Here is a 21,863-nt window from a genome sequence, read left to right as displayed (position 1 = left end):
GAGGAATGCAGATAAACTGGCATGCTTTTATTGTCAAACTACTGGATAGAGTCATCAATGGCTCCAAAGCTCATGCCACACCATATGGGTTCCTATTGACTACTGTTCTGGAAAGGCTAAATGTGCCTTTGAAGAAGTGGGAAATGGCATCAAGCAAGGAGTACTTTGGTGTCAAGACTTTTATGGCTTGTGACTCTCCAATGGATGCCACCCCAGTTGAACCTGGTTCATCTCTGAAGACTCCTGTGAATAGCAAGGTTAGGGCCTTGGTTCAAGAATGTGGAACAAAAGATGCTGAAATTGCTAGGCTCCAAGCCCGTATTGCTGAACTGGAAAATGAGAGAAATGGCCTTAAATCTGAGCTAGAAAAGGAAAAGGAAAAGAGTGATGGAATGCTTCAGAATATGCTCAACCTTCTCCAAACCCAGCTCTCTAGTTCCTCCAAGCCCTAGGATGTCCAGTCCCTGTCTTTGAACCAGTCTAGAAACCCCCCCCCCCCTAGTGACCCAGTTAGGGATTTTTTGTGTTTTTGCTCATGGTTGGAAGTTTTTTTCTTTCTTTTTGTGGTCTGTGTATGGAGGCATCTCTAATGACAATTTGCTATTTCTCTTGTTCTATTGCAGATTCTGATCTTAATAGTTAATTTTGTTTGCTGGTTGTTGATTAATTAACCCATATTTTCACTTGCAGTTGCCCTAGTGGCCATGAGTAATTATTAATATCTGGGTTCACAATATATGCAATTTTTGATGATGCCAAAAGGGGGAAGAGATATTGTGCTTTACTTTGTATTCTGAACTAAAGTGATATTTATAACCTGATTAAACCTGGTCCTTAATTATAAGTTAAGATTTCTAAGTTAAAGTGTTGATAATTAAGCTGAGTTCCACAGGTTCTCTGATCAGTAAAAGCACAGAGTTTGTCATCATCAAAAAGGGGGAATTTGTTGGCCCAAGTTCAGATGAAGTTTTGAAGATTGACAAATGAACTCAGTCATGGACCAGGTTCGTCATGTGAGACACAGTGGTTAGCTACTTACACATGTGAGATGCACGTGAAGAAGATAATTCTCAAGGATCAAGCTTCAATATCTTCTGAATTGATCGAAAAGGTTGCATAAAGGATGAGGAGATGAAGTCTCCTAATGTGAATAGAACTTAATCCCGATCAAGGATAAGGATTGGAGTTTGTATTGTTGAAGGACTCAAATTCGACAAAGGATCAGCAATTGAGTCTCAATCAAACTCTGATTTTCTAACTCATTAAATAACAATGATTGTTCTCTTTTACAGGTGTTGCACAAACACAGAAGTAAAACTAAATTGAGAGCAAAAGAGCGAGGCAATTTTGCAAGCAATTTATGTGAAATTCAAGTGTGCATTCCTGAAGCTACTTGGACAAGATAGAAGAACCAATTCTTTTGTGTTTATTCTTATTCTAGTTCAATTGTAGTAGGTGGTTTAAAGTCGTACCTTTCCATCTTTCATAGAAGCAATTGTATTAGGTACTTTAAGTATTCAAGTTAGAGTTAACTTGAAAGTGTCGCAGCAGTTGAGGCTGTGTGCCACACTGGGATTAGAGTTTAATCCTTAGGTTTACAAGAGTTTTGTAAATGCTATTTTTCGCTCAGTGATTTTAGTGGAAGTTTGGGAAAATCCTACTGAGTAGTAGGTCGTGGTTTTTTCACCTTTTGAGCCAGGTGTTTTCCACGTAAAAATCTCTGAGTTCTTTATTTTATGCACTTTAAATTCCGCAAACAGTAGTAGTAAGTACATCTAGAAGAACCAGGTTCTTCTAGAGCAAAAATTGGGTACCACACAAATCACCCCCCCCTCTTGTGTGGTATTGACGTTTAGAACATCACTTAGGTCGTTGCCCTTTACTGCACAAGTGTAGGCGGTGACGTGCTCGTTGCGGTCTGACGTTCCGTTATACTTTGGGAGGTCGGGCATTCTGAACTTCTTTGGAATGTGTTTCGGGGCCGCTTCCTGTGGGAACGGCTTCTGTACGAACTTCTTTGAGTCCACACCTTTCAAGATCGGGGGCGCTCCTGGAATTTGGCCGACCCTGGAGTTGTAAGTCTCGACTTTCTTATCGTTGGCTTCTATCATTTTCTCGCCCGATTCAATCCTTCTGGTGAGGTCCTTGAGCATCTTTATGATGACTGGATCAGACATTGACCCGTTATTGCTCGATCTCTCCGGTGCCTGTTCGGCCGAGGGAGCTGTCCCCGGTGCTACCGTGCTAGAAGTTTTCTGGTAGCTTTGCAGCTGAGCAATAGCCAGCTGTTGTGCCTGCAACATTTCAAAAATAACATGAAGGCTAACCTCTCTTTCTTCCCGGGCCGGGGTTTTCTGGGCTTCTTGTTGGTCGCCTTGGTGTATGCTCCTGTTAGTGTGGGAGCTTATTTCGACATGTTGAGCGTCGCGCGAGACTTCGTCCACAGGGATTGGTCCTGGCGTGTTCTCAAGGTTTCGTGGTGGCTCACCAACACCTGGAACGGCCATACCATTCTCTCCATGGTTCTCAAGGTTATTGTTTATTGAATCAGACATTCCGACCTGAAATCAAAGATCTTTGGACAAGAAAAAGCGTGAAAGATAACTTGCGTTGTGTAATGGAACCAGCAAGAAAATAATCACTATTATTTTTAGCCCCACGGTGGGCGCCAAACTGTTTACCGTGAAAATGGTAACAATAATTAAATTTGATTATGGGATTCTAAAAATACGTGATCTATTTTTATGCATGTTGTTAAGCAATTGATGCTATGTATGTGAGACTTAGGAACGAAATAAGGGCTAAGGATAAAGTGATGGTCAAACCGATTGGTTAGCATTCGGGCCTCGAGCTTGTCGATTCGGGGGCCTCGAGGTCGATTCCGGGGCTCGATTGTAAGCTATCGAAGGTAATCGAAGTGTGGCTAACAGTTATAATAAATCAAAGAAGAAATCTTTATGACCAATGATAAGAAATAACAACAACAACAACAACAACAACGGCCCAGTGAAATCCCACTAGTGGGGTCTGGGGAGGGTAGTGTGTACGCAGACCTTACCCCTACCCAGAAGGAGTAGAGAGGCTGTTTCCGAACAACCCTCGGCTCAAGAAGACAAAAAGACAAAAGAAGACAATATTAGTAACACCACAGATATAATATGAAAAAATACGAAAAATAGGAACAACATGAAATCAAGAAGAATGATACAAAGCAAAAGCAAAATAGTTATGGCATAAGACAAGACTCAACTACCTCCTAACCTGCAACCCTAATACTCGACCTCCACATGTTCCTATCAAGTGCCATGTCCTCGAAAATCTGAAGACTCGCCATATCCTGTCTAATCACCTCCCCCCAATACTTCTTAGGCCGCCCCTACCTCTTCTCGTGCCCTCCACAACCAGTCATTCGCACCTCCTTACCGGAGCATCTGGGCTTCTCCTCTGAATATGTCCGAACTATCTGAGCCTTGCTTCCCGCATCTTGTCGTCAATGGGAGCCACGCACACCTTCTCCCGGATATCATCATTCCTAATCTTATCCATCCTAATATGCCCGCACATCTACCTCAACATCCTCATTTCTGCTACCTTCATCTTCTGGGTATGTGATTTCTTAACCGGCCAACACTCAGCCCCATACATCATGGCCAGCCTAACCACCGCTTTATAGAACTTACCTTTGGGTATCAGTGGCACTCTCTTGTCACACAATACTCCAGATGCTAACCTCCACTTCATCCATCCTACCCCAATACAGTGTGTAACATCCTCGTCGATCTCCCCTCCCCCCCGGATAACCGACCCATGGTACTTGAAGCTGTCTCTACTCCAGATGACCTGTGATTCAAGCCTCACACCCACGCCCACTTCCCTCTGCTCAGCGCTGAACTTACACTCCAGGTATTCCGTCTTTGTCTTGCTAAGCTTGAAACCCTTAGATTCAAGAGCTTGTCTCCAAACCTCCAGCCTCTTGTTAACACCGGTTCGTGACTCATCAATCAAAACTATGTCATCAGCGAATAGCATGCACCATGGCAAATCCCCTTGAATATGATGTGTTAACGCGTCCATCACTAGGGCGAATAGGAAATGACTGAGCGCAGAACCTTGATGTAACCCCATAACAACCGGAAAATCTTCAGAGTCGCCGCCTACTATCCTAACCCGAGTCTTTGCCCCATCATACATGTCCTTAATCCCATAATGTAGGGAACCGACACGCCTTTTGCCTTCAAGCTTCTCCAAAGAACTTCTCTAGGAACCTTGTCATACGCTTTTTCTAGGTCGATAAACACCATGTGCAGGTCTTTCTTCCTATCTCTATACTTTTCAACCAACCTCCTAACAAGATGTATAGCTTCTGTTAGGGGTGTTCATGGTTCGGTTTGGATCGGTTTTTCCCTAAAAAGAAATCAAACCAAGTAAGTCAGTTTTTCAAATATTAGAACCAAACCAAACCAATTAAGTCGGTTTTTCTCGATTCGGTTTATGTCGGTTTTTTGGTTTTTTCGGTTATTTGTCAGTTTTTTCTTAAATATAAGACATACACTACCAAACACATATTCCGGCGACTATATTTTCAATGTAACACAATCAAATCAATTGCCCTTTGAGAAATCTATTATTTACCGAGATATATTGATGATAATTGAATCAAATAGTGATGAATAATTTAAGGACTCAATTAAAAATATGTTATTTTTTAACACGAAATGGATTCTTACACTAAACAAAAGAAAACTACCAATCAAACTAGACTGTAAAGGTAAAGAACTATATTAAAAGTGCAAACTATTAATATTTACCATAAATTTTTTGAAACTTCGTATAACAGTATACATATATATAGGTGTAATAATAAATTTGAAATAGCTACTACTATAGTCGGTTTGGTTCGGTTTTTTTCTGATTAAAACCAAAACCAAACCAAATTTGATCGGTTTTTAAAATTCAAAACCGAAACCAAACCAAACCAAAAAGTATCGTTTTTTTGGTCGGTTTGGTTTGGTTTTCGGTTTATTTCGGTTTTTCGGGTTTTTATGAACACCCCTAGCTTCTGTAGTGGAACGACCCGGCATAAAACCAAACTGGTTGTCGGAAATGGACACTGTCATCCTCAACCTTGCTTCAACCACCCTCTCCCATACTTTTATAGTATGACTCAGTAATTTGATACCCCTATAATTGTTACAACTCTGGATATCACCCTTGTTCTTGTACAGTGGGACCACCGTACTCCACCTCCACTCATCCGACATCCTCTACGCCTTAAAAATAACATTCAACAACCTAGTCAACCACTCCAAACCTGCTTTCCCCACACACTTCCAAAATTCTACCGGAATCTCGTCAGGCCCGGTCGCTTTGCCCCTACTCATCTTACTCATAGCTCCCACGACCTCCTCAACCTTGATGCGTCTGCAGCACCCAGAGTCACTGTGACTCTCGGAATGCTCCAATTCACCGAGCACAATATCCCAATCCCCTACTTCATTAAGAAGTTTTTGAAAGTAAGTCTGCCATCTCCTCTAATCTGGGAATCTTCCATCAATACTCTACCATCGTCGTCTTGATGCATCTCACTCGGTATAAATCTCGAGCTTTCCTCTCTCTCTGCTTGGCCAGCCTAAATAACTTCTTCTCCCCTCCTTTTTCCCTTAGTTCGTCGTACATACGACTATAAGCCTCAGTCTTAGCCTCCGTGACCGCCAGCTTCGCTTCCTTCCTAGCTACCATATACCTCTCCATGCACGCACGCCTCTCCTCCTCACCTATGCTCCCCACTAATGATCGGTACGCCTCCTTCTTCGCTTCCACTTTAGCTTGTACCACTTCATTCCACCACTAGTCTCCTTTGTGCCTGCCAGAGACGCCCGTCGAGACCCCTAACACCTCTCTCGCAGCCTCCCTTATACAGTTTTTTGTCGTTGACCACATAGTGTTCGCATCACCACTGCTCCTCCAAGCTCCCATAGCCGACAACCGCCCCTCCAACTCTTGAGCTTTGTCCTTAGTTAAGGCTCCCCACCAGATTCTCGGTCTTCCTCGAGAAGACATTTTCCTCCTCTTCACCATAATACCAACGTCCATCACCAAGAGCCTATGTCGTGTCACGAGTATCTCACCTGGAATCACCTTGCAATCCTTGCACAACCCTCTGTCACGCCTCTTGAGGAGGAGATAGTGAATGTGAGTCTTCGCCACTGCATTTTGAAAAGTAACCAAATGATCCTCCCTCTTCGGAAAGCAAGAGTTAGCAACCACCAACCCAAAAGCCTTAGCGAAGTCCAGTAACGAGGTTCCCCCTCCGTTCCTCTCCCCAAAACCGAAGCCTCCATGCACTTCGTCATACACACCTGCGGTCGACCCAATATGGCCATTGAAATCCCCTCCTATGAATAACTTCTCAGTAGGTGGTACCTGACGTATAATCTCATCCAACCTCTCCCAAAAGCGCCGTTTAACCTCCTCATCTAGGCCCGCATGTGGTGCATCGGCACTAACAATGATTAGGGTGCACTGTCCAACCACCAACTTAATAATCATCAATCTATCATTCACTCGTCTAACCTCAACCACAGACTCTCTAAGTTCCCTATCCACCAAAATATCCATTCCATTCTTACACTTCTAGGTTCCTGAGTTCCAAAGTTTATACCCATCCGCGTCCCTCGCACTCGACCCTGCCCACCTTGTCTCCTGGACACACGCTATATTGACCCTCCTCTTCTGAAGGATCTTCGCCAACTCTATAGACTTACCTGTTAATGAACCTACGTTCCATGACCCAATTCTCAACCGATGCACATCCTTGTTCCCTTTACCTCCCTTTCCTCCCAACCCACCCCCTAACCCCCGCACCCCCCCGAGGACATGAACTCACTCGACCATCCCAGACTACAGCCACTATAACTCCGGCGGACTAGGGGGAATCACTAACAGACACAACAGAACACACTAGAATAAGACAAGATGCCACTACAGGCGTACTAATACGGTGACTAAACTAATAAGAACTAAAAGGACAGCAATTTTGCTAACACAATAGAGGGAAACAGGCAAACGGGAGGTACCAACTCCCGTGAGTATAACCTGGGAATTGTCTTGGTATACCCGACGGTATTGCGGCCACCTAGCTCATTCATGTCCAACTCCTGCCGTTCCTTGCTGATACTTGGGTCGTTCCCCACTATTTGCACGTGCACGTATCGCTCGCCACCCAAAGCCACCGGCCCTAACCTGAAATACACACAAAATACCACGAGGCCAAACAAATAGATGGTTGTCACTGCTACCACTAGTGATGCCTAGCCGTTGTAATGAAACGCAAGGAAAAAGGAAGCGAATTTGAAGGCGCTAGTTTATGAACAAACAAAATATTGCAGAATTAGTAAAAATAATGTAAAAGAGTAGGGGAGATTTGTATATACAAAAAAAAAAGAGAAAATCGCAATAAGAAAGGATACATGTAATGATGTAGCGAATCAAGTGAAATTTGAAAGCAAATGCGAGAAGGAGCGTCGATTTATATAGAGCAAAACGAATCTGTAAACTATAACAACAGTAAAAAATACCGATAATGTCAGATCTGCCCAAGAGCTGACAAGTCCTACTGCATCCTGTCGGAAAGCTGTTCGGGAGTCGCCAGGATTTATGAAACTTGCCGGAAATTTGTACCCACCTGAAAGTAGCTCGTCCTCGCCGGGAAAGAATCCGCACCTTCCAAAGAAGCAAACACACCCACACACGCACAAAATAGGAGACGAAGAGAGAGTGTAGAGTGGAAGAAGACAAAGTGGAAGGTGTCGCCAGAAAAGCAGATAAGTGTGTTCAAGCACATAAAGCGATCAAAGTTCAAGTACTGAACTTTATTTGTACAACAATGAAGATAATAAATGAGAGCAATAATATCAAGAGAGTATGTAATAGAACAGAGAGAATGTTGTCTTATATTTCTTGTGGAGCAGCTGAAGGAACAGACCTTACAAAATGACAAGGGCTCCCTTTATATAGGAGGGAAATCCCCACATAGTACAAAATATATTAATTACATAGATATGGAGATGAGAGGGCTGAATGACGCCCTGATTTGGGTTCAGAGTAGCCTGCTAGATTGTATCAGACCTAGCCTGCTGCCTTGGGAACTCCCCACTTCCACTATTATCGTGATCATTACTACCTTGGGGTCTAGTGTTATCGACCCTCGAGGAAAGATATTCGGACGCGGCCTCGAGCCTTCGAGGTGATCCCGTGGCCTCGAGCCTTCGAGGTGATCTTCCGAGTGCCTTCATGCCGAGAAATTGGACCCTCCAATTTCACCGTATACAATTTGTATATATGGATCGGGTTGCACGTCGCAACAATATTATATGGGATCGGGTTGCACGCCGCAACAAGGAGTAATAAGGGAGGACATGAGGGGTCGGGTTGGATGCCGCAACAGTGATATATGATTTGGATCGGGTTGCACGCTTATACGATTTGGATCGGTTTGCACGCCGTAATAGTGATATATGATTTGGATCGGGTTGCGCGCCGCAACAATAAAGAATAAAAGTGGACATTGATTCGTTACTGTTTCTTTATTCTGGCTGATGTGAAATTTAAGATGTTCTTTATGCTTTTCTCCTGAGATTCTGTTGGTACTTGATGTTCCCCACAGCATGTTCCCCTTCCCATCTTTAACTGCTAGTTCCTGTTATTATTACTTGCCGTATATGCTTTAGCTGCACAGGTTTATTTGGTAGTCCTGTCCTAGCCTCGTCACTACTTCGCCGAGGTTAGGCTCGACACTTGCCAGCACATGGGGTCGGTTGTGCTGATACTATACTCTGCACTGTGTGCAGATCTCAGTACCGGAGCTTTCGGACCATAGCGAGGTTGCTGCCTTCAGTCCAGCGGAGACCCGAGGTAGTCCTGCAGACGTCCGCAGGCCTTGGCGTCCCCTTCTATCTTTATATTCTATTTTCATTTACTTTAGAGACAGACTTGTATCTTTCTTTTCAGACCATTGATTGTAGTATTTGTAGATGGTCCATGATATTGTGACACCAGTTCTGGGTAGAGATGTAATTTTGTATTTTTCGCACTAGTATTTCGCTAAGCTATCAGATTTCGTCTACCATATTTCTTTTATTATTATTATTATTCTGCTGTTGATCGTATGTTAATTTGAAATTGTTAAAAGGTTAAGGAAAAAGGGTAATAAGATCTATAACACTCGGCTTTCCTAGCTTTCACGAGTAGGCGCCATCACGACTCTCGAGGGTGGGAAGTCCGGGTTGTGACAAGTTGGTATCAGAGCTATAGGTTGCTTAGGTCTCACAATTCACGGACAAGCTTGGTAGAGTCTGAGGGATCGGTACCGAGACGTCTGTGCTTATCCCCTAGAGGCTACCGAGTTAGGAAAAGTTTCACTTCTATTCTTCTCTCTCGTGCGATTTGGTTTCTCAACGTTAATTGAACTTCTACTCTGTTCTTTCGCAGATGGCGAGAACACGCGCTTCTTCATCCGCTGATCAGCAGCCCGAGCCTGCAGCATCTACGAGGGGAAGAGGGCGAGGCAGAGGCCGTGCTAGGGGCCGAGGTAGGGGCAGAGCTCAGCCCAGAACAGTAGCGCCAGCGGCGAAGCCTTAGGTAGATTTTGATGATGAGGTTCCGGCCCAGACAGTTCCAGTGGGCCCAGCTTAGGTCCCAGAGGGGTTCATTACTACCCTAGTACTTCAGGATGCTCTGGTCCGTCTAGTGGGCATTATGGAGAGTGTTACTCAGGCAGGCTTACTTCTTGTAGTACCAGCCGTCTCTCAGGCTGGGGGACGAGCACAGACTCCTGCTACCCGCACTCCAAAGCAGATGGCTCCCCAGTTTCAGACTCCAGCAGCTCAGCCAATTGGAGCAGTTCAGCCGGGTGTGGTAGCTCAGATCGGTGACGGAGCAGCTATGTCCGCCGATGCTTTGTGGAGGTTGGACAGGTTCACCAAGCTGTTCACTACTACTTACGGTGGTACATCTTCGGAGGATCCCCAGGATTACTTAGACAGCTGTCATGAGGTTCTTCGTAACATGGGGATCGTGGATACCAATAGGGTCGACTTTGCTGTTTTTCGCCTGTCAGGTTCCGCCAAGACTTGGTGGAGGGATTATTGTTTGGCTAGGCCAGCTGGGTCGCCTGCCTTGACTTGGGATCAGTTCTCTCAGCTATTTCTGGAGAAGTTTCTTCCTATCACTCAGATGGAGGACTATCGGAGGCAGTTTGAGCGTCTCTAGCAGAGTTCTATGACCGTCACTCAGTATGAGACCGAATTTATTGCTTTGGCCCGTAATGCTCTTATTATACTTCCCACCGAGAGAGAGGGGGTGGGGAGGTTCATTGAGGGACTCGCTCAGCCGATTCGATTGCAGATGGCTAAGGAGACTGGGAGCAAGATTTCTTTTCAAGATGTGGCCAATGTGGCCAGGAGAGTTGAGATGGTTCTATCGCAAGGGAGTGGTCAGGGGTCTAACAAGAGGCCCCGTCATTCAGGCAGGTTCAGTGGTGCCCCATCTGGAGGCAGGGATTCTTTTGGTAGGGGCCATCCTCCCATGCCGTTTCATTCAGCACTTCAGGCTTCTCATGGTGCTCCAAGTGGTCGTGGTTCTCATGTGCAATATTCTGATCAGCAGTCCTACCGTGCACCATCAGCTCCTATCAGAGCACCTTCTCTTCAGCCGCAGCACTCAGGTGGATGCTTTGAGTGATGTGAGTATGGTCATATCCGGAGGGCTTGTCCGAGATTAGTGGGTGTTCAGTCGCAGCAGCAGGGTTTCCGTGCCATGGTTCAGGCACCAGGTGTTCCACCGCCTGCTCAGCCAGCTAGGGGTGGGGGTAGAGGTGCTAAAGGTGGAGGTAGAGATATTAGAGGTGAAGGTCAGGCCGCTAGAGGTGGAGGCCAGCCAGCAGGAGGCCGTCCTAGAGACGTAGCTCAGAGTGGTGGGGCCTAGCCCCGATGTTATGCTATGCCAGGCAGACCTGAGGCGGAGGCCTTTGATGTAGTTATCACAGGTACGGTTTCAGTGTGCAGTAGAGATGCCTCAGTTCTATTTGATCCAGGGTCTACATACTCTTATGTATCATCTTATTTTGCCCCGTATCTGGTTGTGCCTCGTGATTCTTTGAGTGCTCTTGTATATGTGTCTACACCGGTGGGTGATTCTATTGTGGTAGATCATGTTTATCGTGCTTGCGTGGTTGTTATTGGGGGTCTTGAGACCCGTATGGATCTCCTACTTCTCGATATGGTGGATTTCGATGTCATTCTGAGGATGGATTGGTTATCCCCTTATCATGCTATATTGGATTGCCATGCCAAGACCGTGACCTTAGCACTACCGGGGTTGCCTCGTTTAGAATGGAAAGGGACTTCTGGTCATTCTACCAGCAGGGTATATCATATATGAAGGCTCGGCGTATGGTTGATAAGGGATATTTGGCCTATTTGGCGTATGTTCGTGATTCTAGTGTTGAGGTTCCTTCTATAGATTCTGTGCCCGTTGTTCGTGAGTTTCCAGAGGTATTTCCTTCAGACCTGCCGGGGGTGCCACCCGACATGGATATTGACTTTTGCATTGTTTTGGCTCCGGGCACTCAGCCCATTTCTATTCCGCCATATCGCATGGTCCTGCTAGAGTTGAAAGAATTAAAAGAGCAGTTGCATGACTTGCTGGATAAGGGCTTTATTAGACCGAGTGTCTCGCCTTGGGGTGCGCCGATGTTGTTTGTTAAGAAGAAGGACGGATCGATGAGGATGTGTATAGATTACCGTCACTTGAACAAGGTCACAATCAAGAATAAGTACCCATTGCCGAGGATTGATGATTTGTTTCATGGTGCCCAAGTGTTTTCTAAGATCGACTTGAGATCTGGCTACCATCAGTTGAGGAGTAGGGCATCCAGTGTCCCTAAGATAGCATACCACACTCGGTACGGGCATTATGAGTTCTTGGTGATGTCATTCGGGTTGACAAATACCCCAGCAGCTTTAATGGATTTGATGAACCGAATGTTTAGGCCTTATTTGGATTCCTTAGTAATTGTCTTCATTGACGATATTTTGATCTATTCCCGCAGCTGGGAGGTGCACGAGCAGCATCTTTGAGTCGTTCTTCAGACTTTGAGGGATAGTCTGTTGTATGATAAGTTTTCGAAGTGCGAGTTTTGGTTGAGTTCAATTGCATTCTTGGGCCATGTAGTATCAGCAGAGGGTATTCAGATGGATCCGAAGAAGATAGAGGCAGTCAAGAACTGGCCTCGACCTACATCAACTACAGAGATCCGGAGTTTCTTGGGTTTGGCGGGTTATTACCGTCGGTTTGTGGAGGGGTTTTCATCTATTGCAGCCCCGATGACCAGGTTGACCCAGAAGGGTGCCCAGTTCAGGTGGTCAGATGAGTGTGAGGCGAGCTTTCAGAAGCTCAAGACAGCTTTGACTACGGCACCGGTGTTGGTATTGCCTACGGGTTCAGGGCCATATACATTATATAGTGATGCATCACGTATTGGACTTGGTGCGGTGTTGATGCAGAATGGCAAGGTTATCGCATATGCTTCCCGATAGTTGAAGATCTACGAGAAGAATTATCCAGTTCATTATTTGGAGTTAGCAGCCATTTTTCACGCGCTGAAGATTTGGAGGCATTATTTGTATGGCGTGTCATGTGAGGTGTTCACAGATCATAAGAGTTTGCAATACTTGTTCAAGCAGAAGGAGCTAAATTTGAGGCAGAGGAGGTGGTTGGAGCTGTTGAAAGACTATGATATCACCATCTTGTGTCATCCGGGGAAAGGCCAATGTAGTGGCAGACGCATTGAGTAGGAAGTCAACCAGTATGGGCAGCCTTGCGTATATTCCAGTCGGTGAGAGGTTGCTTGCTTTGGATGTTCAGGCTTTAGCCAATCAGTTTGTGAGGTTAGATGTTTCTGATCCTAGTCGTGTGTTAGCTTGCACAGCCGCTCGTTCTTCATTATTTGAGCGTATCCGTGATCGGCAGTATGATGATCCTCATTTGCTTGTCCTTAGAGGCACGATGCGGCAAGGAGATGCCTAGCAGGTTACAGTTGGAGATGATGGAGTTTTGAGGATGCAGGGTCGTATTTGTGTGCCTAATGTGGATGGGCTTCGTGAGTTGATTCTAGAGGAGGCCCATAGTTCCCGGTATTCTATCCATCCGAGCGCCGGAAAGATGTATCAGGATTTGCGGCAGCATTATTAGTGGAGAAGAATGAAGAAGGACATTGTTGCCTACGTAGCTCGGTGTTTGAATTGTTAGCAGGTAAAGTACGAGCATCAGAGACCTGGTGGTTTGTTTTAGAAGATTGAGATTCCTGAGTGGAAGTGGGAGCGGATCACTATGGACTTCGTTGTTGGACTCCCACGGACTCATAGGAAGTTCGATGCAGTATGGGTTATTGTTGATAGGCTGACCAAGTCAGCACATTTCCTTCCTGTGGCAGTTTTCTATTCCTCGGAGTAGTTGGATGAGATCTATATCCGGGAGATTGTTCGTCTTCATGGCGTGACCGTGTCTATCATTACTGACCGGGGTACGCAGTTTACCTCGCATTTCTGGAGGGCAGTTCAGCGTGAGTTGGGTACTCGGGTCGAGTTGAGCACAACATTTCATCCTCAGACGGACGGACAGTCCAAGCGTACTATTCAGATTTTGGAGGATATGCTCCGAGCATGTGTTATTGACTTTGGAGGTTCTTGGGATCAGTTCTTGCCATTATCAGAGTTTTCCTACAACAACAGCTACCAGTCGAGCATTTAGATGGCCTCCTATGAGGCATTATATGGTAGGCGGTGTCGGTCGCCGATTGGCTGGTTTGAGCCGGGAGAGGCTCGATTGTTGGAACAGATTTAGTTCAGGATGCCTTGGATAAGGTGAAGATCATTCAGGATAGGCTTCGTACAGCTCAGTCCAGGCAGAAGAGTTATGCCGACCACAAGGTTCATGATGTGGGATTCATGGTCGGAGAGCGAGTGTTGCTCCGGGTGTCGCCCATGAAGGGCGTGATGAGATTTGGGAAGAAGGGCAAGCTAAGCCCTAGGTTCATTGGTCCTTTTGAGATTCTTGATCGAGTGGGAGACGTGGCTTATAGACTTGTGTTTCTGCTGAGCTTATCAGCTGTGCACCCAGTGTTTCATGTGTCCATGCTTCGGAAGTATCACGACGAACCATCCCACATGTTAGACTTCAGCACTGTCCAGTTGGACACGGACTTCAGCTATGAGGAGGAGCCAGTAGCTATTCTATACCGGCAGGTTCGTCAGTTGAGATCGAAGAAGTTCCCTTCAGTGGAGAGGTCAGCCTGCCGAGGCAGCTACCTGGGAGTCCGAGTCCGATACGCGAAACCGATATCCCCATCTTATTCCGGACCCAGGTACTTCTTTTCTATGTCTGCTCGAGGACGAACAGTTGTTTTAGAGGTGGAGGATATGATGACCCAACAGGTCATCACTTGATTTACAAGTCAATTCTGTGTTCCTAGGTCTCAAAAACCTCCTTTTATCTCGCCTCAATTTGCGTGCGTAGTCCGGGCATATATCCGGGATGCTTTGATGTGAAGAATTTGATAAAAATGCTAATTTTGCCTTTAAAAATGAATTTAAGTTGACTTCATTCAATATTTTGGGTAAACGGGCCCGGATGCGTGATTTGACGGTCCCGGAGGGTCCGTAGAAAAATATGGGACTTGGGCGTATACCCGTAATTGAATTCCGATGTCCCAAGCCCGAAAAATAAATTTTAAAAGAAAATTATTGAACTTAAATTTGAAGAGTTTGTAGAAATTTAAATGTGTTTGAGTTTGATGGTATCGGGCCCGTATTTTGGTTCCGGAGCCCGGTACAGGTCTTATATGGTATTTAAGTTGTGCCTGTAAAATTTGGTAAGAAACGGACTTCATATGACATGAATCGGACCCTCGGTTGTGAAATTTGAGACTTAAGAGTTCTTGAGATTTTTCTTTGATTTTGATGCTAAAGTCATAGTTCGAGGTGTTATTTTGGCGATTTGATCGCGCGAGCAAGTCCGTATGATGTTTTTAGGTTAGTGTGCATGTTTGGTTTGGAGCCCTGAGGGCTCGGGTGAGTTTTGGATAGGCCACGGAGTGAAATTTGACTTAGAAAAGATTGCTGGTATCTGGTATTTCTGCCCAGGACTCTGATCTCGCAATTGCGAGACCAAGCTTTGCAATTGCAAAGTTCTCGGGCTTGGGAATTGCGACCCAGGCGTCGCAAATGCAAACCAAGCCTGGGCAGGCCTTGATCGCAATTGCGACCCTTTGATCGCAAACGCGAAAGGGGCAGAGTCGCAAATGCGACTAATTCTTCGCAAATGCGAAGACGGCAGGTTCCAAAGGGGTTTGCAATTGCGAACCCTGGTCGCAATTGCGACAACTGAGACTTGCTAAATGAAATTCTGACGGGTCCCATATTCCAAACTCTTCAAACCCTAAAACATCTTGGGCGATTTTTCAAAGGCACATATTCTTCCAAATCATTAGTAAGTCATTTCTAACTCATTTCTTTCAATCTAATCCATCTTTTTACATGATTTCATTTCAAAATCAAGGGTTTTTCATGGAAATTGGGTGATTTTGGGTAGAACTTAGGATTTTCAAATTTTGGGGATTTGGACCTCGATTTGAGGTCCGATTTCAAAAAAAATTATATGTTTGAGTTTGTGGGTGAATGGGTGACCGGGTTTTTGTTCGAACCTCGGGTTTTGACCAAGAGAGCCCGGGGTCGATTTTTGACTTTTTGGGGAAATTGATAGAAAATCTATAATTTAGCATTGGGATTGAATTCTTTAGCATTTATTGATGTTGTTAAATTAATTTGGGCTAGATACAAGTAACTTGGAGGCGAATTCCAAAGGAAAAGTGGTGTTTGAGGCTTGAGTTAGCCGTGGAAGTTCGAGGTAAGTGTTTGGCCTAACCTTAGCTTGAGGGAATAGGTGTTGTGTCTTATTTGCTATGTGTTGGTATCGAGTACGACGTATAGGTGAGGTGACGAGTATCTATACGTTGGTATCAAGCATGCCCGTGAGTCTTATATTCGGATTGTTGTGATTTTACTATATATTGATCATGCTTAACTTTATGGTTAGCAACCGTGGTACAAGAATTATGATTATCTTCGTGGTATTTGTTTATCGTTGAGCAGTGGCTCCAGTTGAGGTTTCATTTGTGAAGTTAATTGTTGGTACAAGTTTGGTTATAGCTGATTCCCTTGCCGGGACGTATTTAATTCTTACTGTTGGTTCCCTTGCCGGGATGTGTTTATTCTTGTTGTTGATACCCTTGCCGGGATATTGTTGTTTCCTTATTGTTTCCTTGCTGGGATTCTTTTGTGATTGGTGTTGATTTGTATATTTGGATCGGGTTGCACGCCGCAACAATATTATATGGGATCAGGTTGCACGTCGCAACAAGGAGTAATAAGGGAGGACAGGAGGAGTCGAGTTGCACGCCGCAATAGTGATATATGATTTGGATCGGGTTGCACGCCGCAACAGTGATATATGATTTAGATCGGGTTGCACGCCACAACAGTGATATACGATTTGGATCGGGTTTCACGCTGCAACAGTGATATACTATTTGGATTGGGTTGCGCGCCGCAACAATAAAAAATAAAAGTGGACATTGATTCGTTACTGTTTCTTTATTCTGGGTGATGTGAAATATAAGATGTTCTTTATGTTTTTCTCCTTAGATTCTGTTGGTACTTGATATTCCCCACAGCATGTTCCCCTTCCCGTCTTTAACTGCTAGTTCCTGTTATTATTACCTGCCGTATATGCTTTAGCTGCACAGGTTTATTTGGTAGTCATGTCCTAGCCTCGTCACTACTTTGCCGAGGTTAGGCTCGATACTTACCAGCACATGGGGTCGGTTGTGCTGATACTACACTCTGCACTGTGTGCAGATCTCGGTACCGGAGCTTTTGGACCATAGCGAGGTTGCTGCCTTCAGTTCAGCGGAGACCCGAGGTAGTCCTGCAGACGTCCGGAGGCCTTGGCGTCCCCTTCTATCTTTATGTTCTATTTTCATTTACTTCAGAGACAGACTTGCATCTTTCTTTTCAGACCACTGATTGTAGTATTCGTAGATGGTCCGTGATATTGTGACACAAGTTCTGGGTAGAGATGTAATTTTGTATTTTTCGCACTAGTATTTGGCTAAGTTATCAGATTCGTCTTCCGCATTTCTTTTATTATTATTATTATTCCGCTGTTGATCGCATGTTAATTTGAAATTGTTAAAAGGTTAAGGAAAAAGGGTAATAAGATCTATAACACTCGGCTTGCCTAGCTTTCACGAGTAGGCGCCATCACGACTTCCGAGGGTGGGAAGTCCGGATCGTGACAGCTCCTTATCCATTGCGGCGAAATAAGTCTGATTGGTGGGTTGTAATAAAAACTAAGCCTGTAGGTAGGGTGGAAGTCGAGAATGTGTTAGAGGTTGCTTATCAGAACGATATCTCCAGTGTTCACCAAATAGTGGACGATCAGCTAGAAAATGATTTGGAACATCCTGAACATATATTGGAAGAAGTTGATATGAATGAAGTAACAATAAAATAGAAAATGAGGATGAAGAATCAACTGATGTAGCTCAAACAAGTGAGGACGAAGAATTCTCGGACGAGGAACAATACGTCGATGAGCTTTAAAAAGTTGATTTTTTAAATTACTCTTGTTTTATAGCTAGTTTCTTATATGTTTCAATCTAAATATGTATTATATTATGCAGATGGCAGGCAAGGGTCAAGGTAACAATGACCCTACTGGTTCTCGGGGTCGAGAAAAGGCTAGGAAGGAAAAGAGGAGGGTAGTTAATAATACTCCCTCTTTTCCACCCTCTACAGAGATGCCTATGTCTTATCCTCCGCCCCACGGCTATACTGAGCTGCCACAGTATCACGAGCCCTACGCCTTCATGCAGACACCAGGTCTTTCATCAAAGGGTCATAGGACTATACATCCGACATATAGTCCAACTGCCTCACGACCGCGTGGATCGCAGCCATCTGCATCGCATGGATCGCATCCATCCATGTCACAGCCACATGGATCACAGCCACTCAGGTCACAGCCATCAGTATCACAGCCACTTGAGGTCCATCCAGCTATGTCGCAGTCACAGGGATCGCAGCCATCTTCATCAGTGACTCCATCTATTTCAGGCCTTCGCCTGCGAGGTAGTAGCTCTGACCCCATACACCGTCCACACATACCTTTGATATACATGCTTCAGACGATGATGTTGATGATGACGAGGAGTTGCATTATGATCAATATGGCAGGATCATCATAGTCCCTGCGAGTGATGGGTAAGAGTTATTTGTTATTTTTGTGTTTATTTTTTTGTAAAGTTTTTACTAAGATATTAATGTATTTTTATTATTAAATTGCAGGTTCATCCCGAGTAATAAGACTACAAGGATAATCACCAAAGCCATCAGAAAGCTTTATGATGGCCCTTATGCGACTTGGACTGATTTCCCATTCTCGCTGAAGGAGCAAATTTTCAATCAATTTAAGGTATAAATGTTCTTTTAATCAGTTTAATAATTTATATTTATGATATTTCTTGTTTAATATTTAACTTTTTAAATACAGAGCAAGTGTGTATTGGAACATCGCTATAGCGCGGAAGTGGCTGAAAATTTTTATTACAAAGCTCGCAAGCGATTGTCGCATACTTTCTCCGAAGCTAGAAAGAAGAACAAGAAGCCTGACTGGTTACTTCAAAATTTATAGGATGATCTGCAAAGGCAATGGCTTACCACAAAGTTCTTAGAGAAGAGCGAAAAAGGAAAGAAAGCTCGCGCATCTGAGAAGGGAGGCTCTTTACACACTGGAGGTGCGGTTAGCCTAGGGAGAATAAAAAGAAGATTGGTACGTAATTGCTTAAATTATTTTAATTTTCAAAGTATATCTATTCAGTTTATTAACTAAATTAATTTTTTTTCAAGAAAAGAAGTTGGGGAGTCCAATAAACCATGATGAGCTATTCAAAGAGACGCGTATTGTAAAGAAGAAGAAAGAGACGGATCAAGAAAGGTGGGTCGAGGACCGAGCCTTGACTGTATATGTAAGCTTTCACTTTTCTTTAAGTATTTTAATTTACTTTTATATACATTTTGAAATACTAATTCAATTTAAATTTTCGTATAGGGTCGCTACCAAACTAACGTGGAGGAATTCATTCCCACTCAGCCAGCTGGTGAATCGGGCGAGCCAACCCAACCTTCGGACGAGGATGCTAAAAGAATATGGATGGATTCTGCTGGCGGTCCAAAATGGGGGAAGGTATACGGACTTCCTATTAAAAAGTTCCATTGATATAAGATCGGAATGCAAGGAATAGGGACTTCCTCGTAAGGCGAGCAACTTAATGGGGAGAGCCTCTCTGCTATGCGGGAGACTGTGGCAAAGCTCACATCCGAGCTAGAAGCGGCCAAGGAAAGAGAAAGGGTTAGAGATGCTCAATTCCTTGGCATGCAAGCTCAAATCAGAACACTCCTATCTACTGGAGCTTTTCCGTTGCCCCGGTCTTGTGAGTCATCGCCAGAGGCTCGACTTGAACGTGAGCGTTCCTTCCGTCCTCCCCGTGATCGTTCCTCCCATCCTCCCCGTGGTCGTTCTTCACGTCCTCCACAAGACCCTTCTCAACACCGTCTTTTAGATGAAAGTTCATCAGAGGGTGATGATGATGTTGTACAAAACATTCCTTGACTTGTATATACTTTGAACTAGACAAATAGAACCAGTTCTGAACTAGTTGTAATAAGTATTAACTTGATTTTGGATTTTTTAGTTCTATTGAACTTTAATTTGTTAGTTTTAATGTATTTATTGAATTGTGTTGTTGTTGTTGTTGTTATTATTTAGGAATTTTGGTATGCTGGCAGGTGGTGTAGTTGCCAAAACAAGCAATTTATGCCAAAATTAAAACCCAGAAAACCGACCAAAGTTGGTCGGTATCTAATTAAAAAAATAATTTTCTGCTGATTAGCGACCCAGGTTGGTCGCTTAATTTTTTAAAAAAAATTAAAAATTAAAAATTACCGACTAAAGTTGGTCGGTTAATGAACAAGGATTTACCAGATTTCTACTTTACCGACCAACTTTGGTCGGTATGGTTAAATTTTAATTTTTTTAAAAAATATATATTTTACTTTACCAACCAACTTTGGTCGCTAATTTTTAAATTTTAATAATTAATAAAATAACGCAATTTAAATACATCGACCAATTTTGGTCGGTAAAATTAAATTATTAAAATATGTTACCAACCAAAGTTGGTCGGTATGTGCTTTAAATTGTACAATTGGTCCTTTTACCTTTGCGGCCAACCTTGGTTGGTAATTGGCGACCAACCTTGGTCGGTATACTAAAGCGACCACCAAAATAGCGACCAAGCCTGTTTGGACGCATTTTGGTCGGTAATTTGCCTAAACAGACCAACGTTGGTCGCTTTTTATGGTCGCTAAATTTCTAGTAGTGTCTATTTATGGTCACTTCCTACAGTTAAGCCATTAAATACGATGTCTAATATTTTTCTCTCTCATTCTTTCAGTTTATTTTCTCCCAAAATCACCGCATAATATCTTATTTCTCTCTCCCTGATCTTTCTCTCCTCTTTCCTCTCTCTAGGCGACATGGAGACCTAGCAGCTGCCATGGCCATGCTAGTGTTATTTCTACCGTACAACCAAATCTATAGTTTATCAAGGGGTTTATGGCCCTTGGACTATTGAAGACGCCGATATTCGAGAGGTAAAACCATCTGCACCCACTTCTTGAGTTGTTCTATATATTCTAGTTCGTTCCACCACACTGTTGCTCCAAGTTTAAGGAGAAACTTATACAATTAGTTATCTCGGTGTTATATCAGAGTATCGAATGCCATCTTTCGATACTATAAAAGCTTTGTTAGGTTTTTTTGCAGAATACTCACTAAAGCACTCAATTTCATAGGGCCATCATTCGATTTGCAAATCATTCAAAAGGGACCTGTTTTTGCAGGTTCATCAGCAACCATTGAAGTCGAAAGGAGAACAAAAATATGCAATGGCCCTAACTGTTGATGTATTTATATGTATTCGAGTCCGAATACATTGATTTTTAATTTGTTCAGTGATTTTCTCTTTTTGTATTTAGATGTATTGATATGTATTCGATAAGGCATACACTGATTTTTGGTTTGTATAGTGATTTTTGATTGTTGTATTTAGATGTATTTATAGTATTTGAGTTCATACAACAGTATTTTTAAATACATTGTTAGTTATATCATTTTGATGTTATTCATCAATTACTTATGCATTCAATCTAACTATATTCATCTGTATTTTCAACCTAACTATAACCATCTGTATTTAAAACAACAATACAATGAAATACAGTAAAATACTCTCAATACAAATAGAAAATCAATGAATACAACCAATAAAATATACCCAATAAAGCAGTAATTCCATGTATTAGGAATAAATAAAATATTCTGAATACAAAAATAAACTTGAATACATTGAACACAACTTTTAAATACAACAAAATACAAGCACTAGGTTTATTATGAAATATGCAGGCGATAGGTTCTATTACAGGTTGTATCCAGCATAAATACATGATGTATTCATATATTGAAAATTAAATTTCAAAGTGGATACTTGTATCAATTCAAAGCAGAACCTCGAACAATGTCAGGAAAAAAACTCGAACTGTATAAGAAAAAAAAGGTACCGAAACTCTGAAGAATGCTCTATTTTTTTGTGTTTAGCGTCTAATCAATCTTCTCATTAATTG

The 21,863-nt window shown here is 43.4% G+C and overlaps 2 protein-coding genes across 2 annotated transcripts; both read right to left on the bottom strand.

Annotated features, from left to right (window-relative positions):
• LOC109230125 lies at nucleotides 2,185–4,191 on the bottom strand. The gene is made up of 2 exons (XM_019395653.1): nucleotides 3,751–4,191; nucleotides 2,185–2,244 (listed from the first exon to the last, which is right to left on the bottom strand). The coding sequence occupies exons 1-2, from the start codon at nucleotides 4,189–4,191 to the stop codon at nucleotides 2,185–2,187; spliced, it is 501 nt and encodes a 166-aa protein (XP_019251198.1).
• LOC109230124 (craniofacial development protein 2-like) lies at nucleotides 5,848–6,618 on the bottom strand. Its single transcript, XM_019395652.1, has one exon. It carries the CDS (start codon nucleotides 6,616–6,618, stop codon nucleotides 5,848–5,850), a length of 771 nt encoding a protein of 256 aa, XP_019251197.1.

This window comes from Nicotiana attenuata, chromosome 7, assembly GCF_001879085.1.
Source record: "Nicotiana attenuata strain UT chromosome 7, NIATTr2, whole genome shotgun sequence".
NCBI lineage: Eukaryota > Viridiplantae > Streptophyta > Magnoliopsida > Solanales > Solanaceae > Nicotiana > Nicotiana attenuata.
This window is presented reverse-complemented; position numbering and strand designations above follow the sequence as displayed.

Excerpts from the sequence above, each read along its gene's own strand:
- LOC109230125 (XM_019395653.1), bottom strand. The coding sequence starts at position 4,191 with ATGTATGATGGGGCAAAGACTCGGGTTAGGATAGTAGGCGGCGACTCT. Across the intron at positions 2,245-3,750 it reads ATGTTACACACTGTATTGGG|CACGGTAGCACCGGGGACAG; the intron begins GTAGGATGGATG and ends GAAAACTTCTAG.
- LOC109230124 (XM_019395652.1), bottom strand. The coding sequence starts at position 6,618 with ATGGATATTTTGGTGGATAGGGAACTTAGAGAGTCTGTGGTTGAGGTT.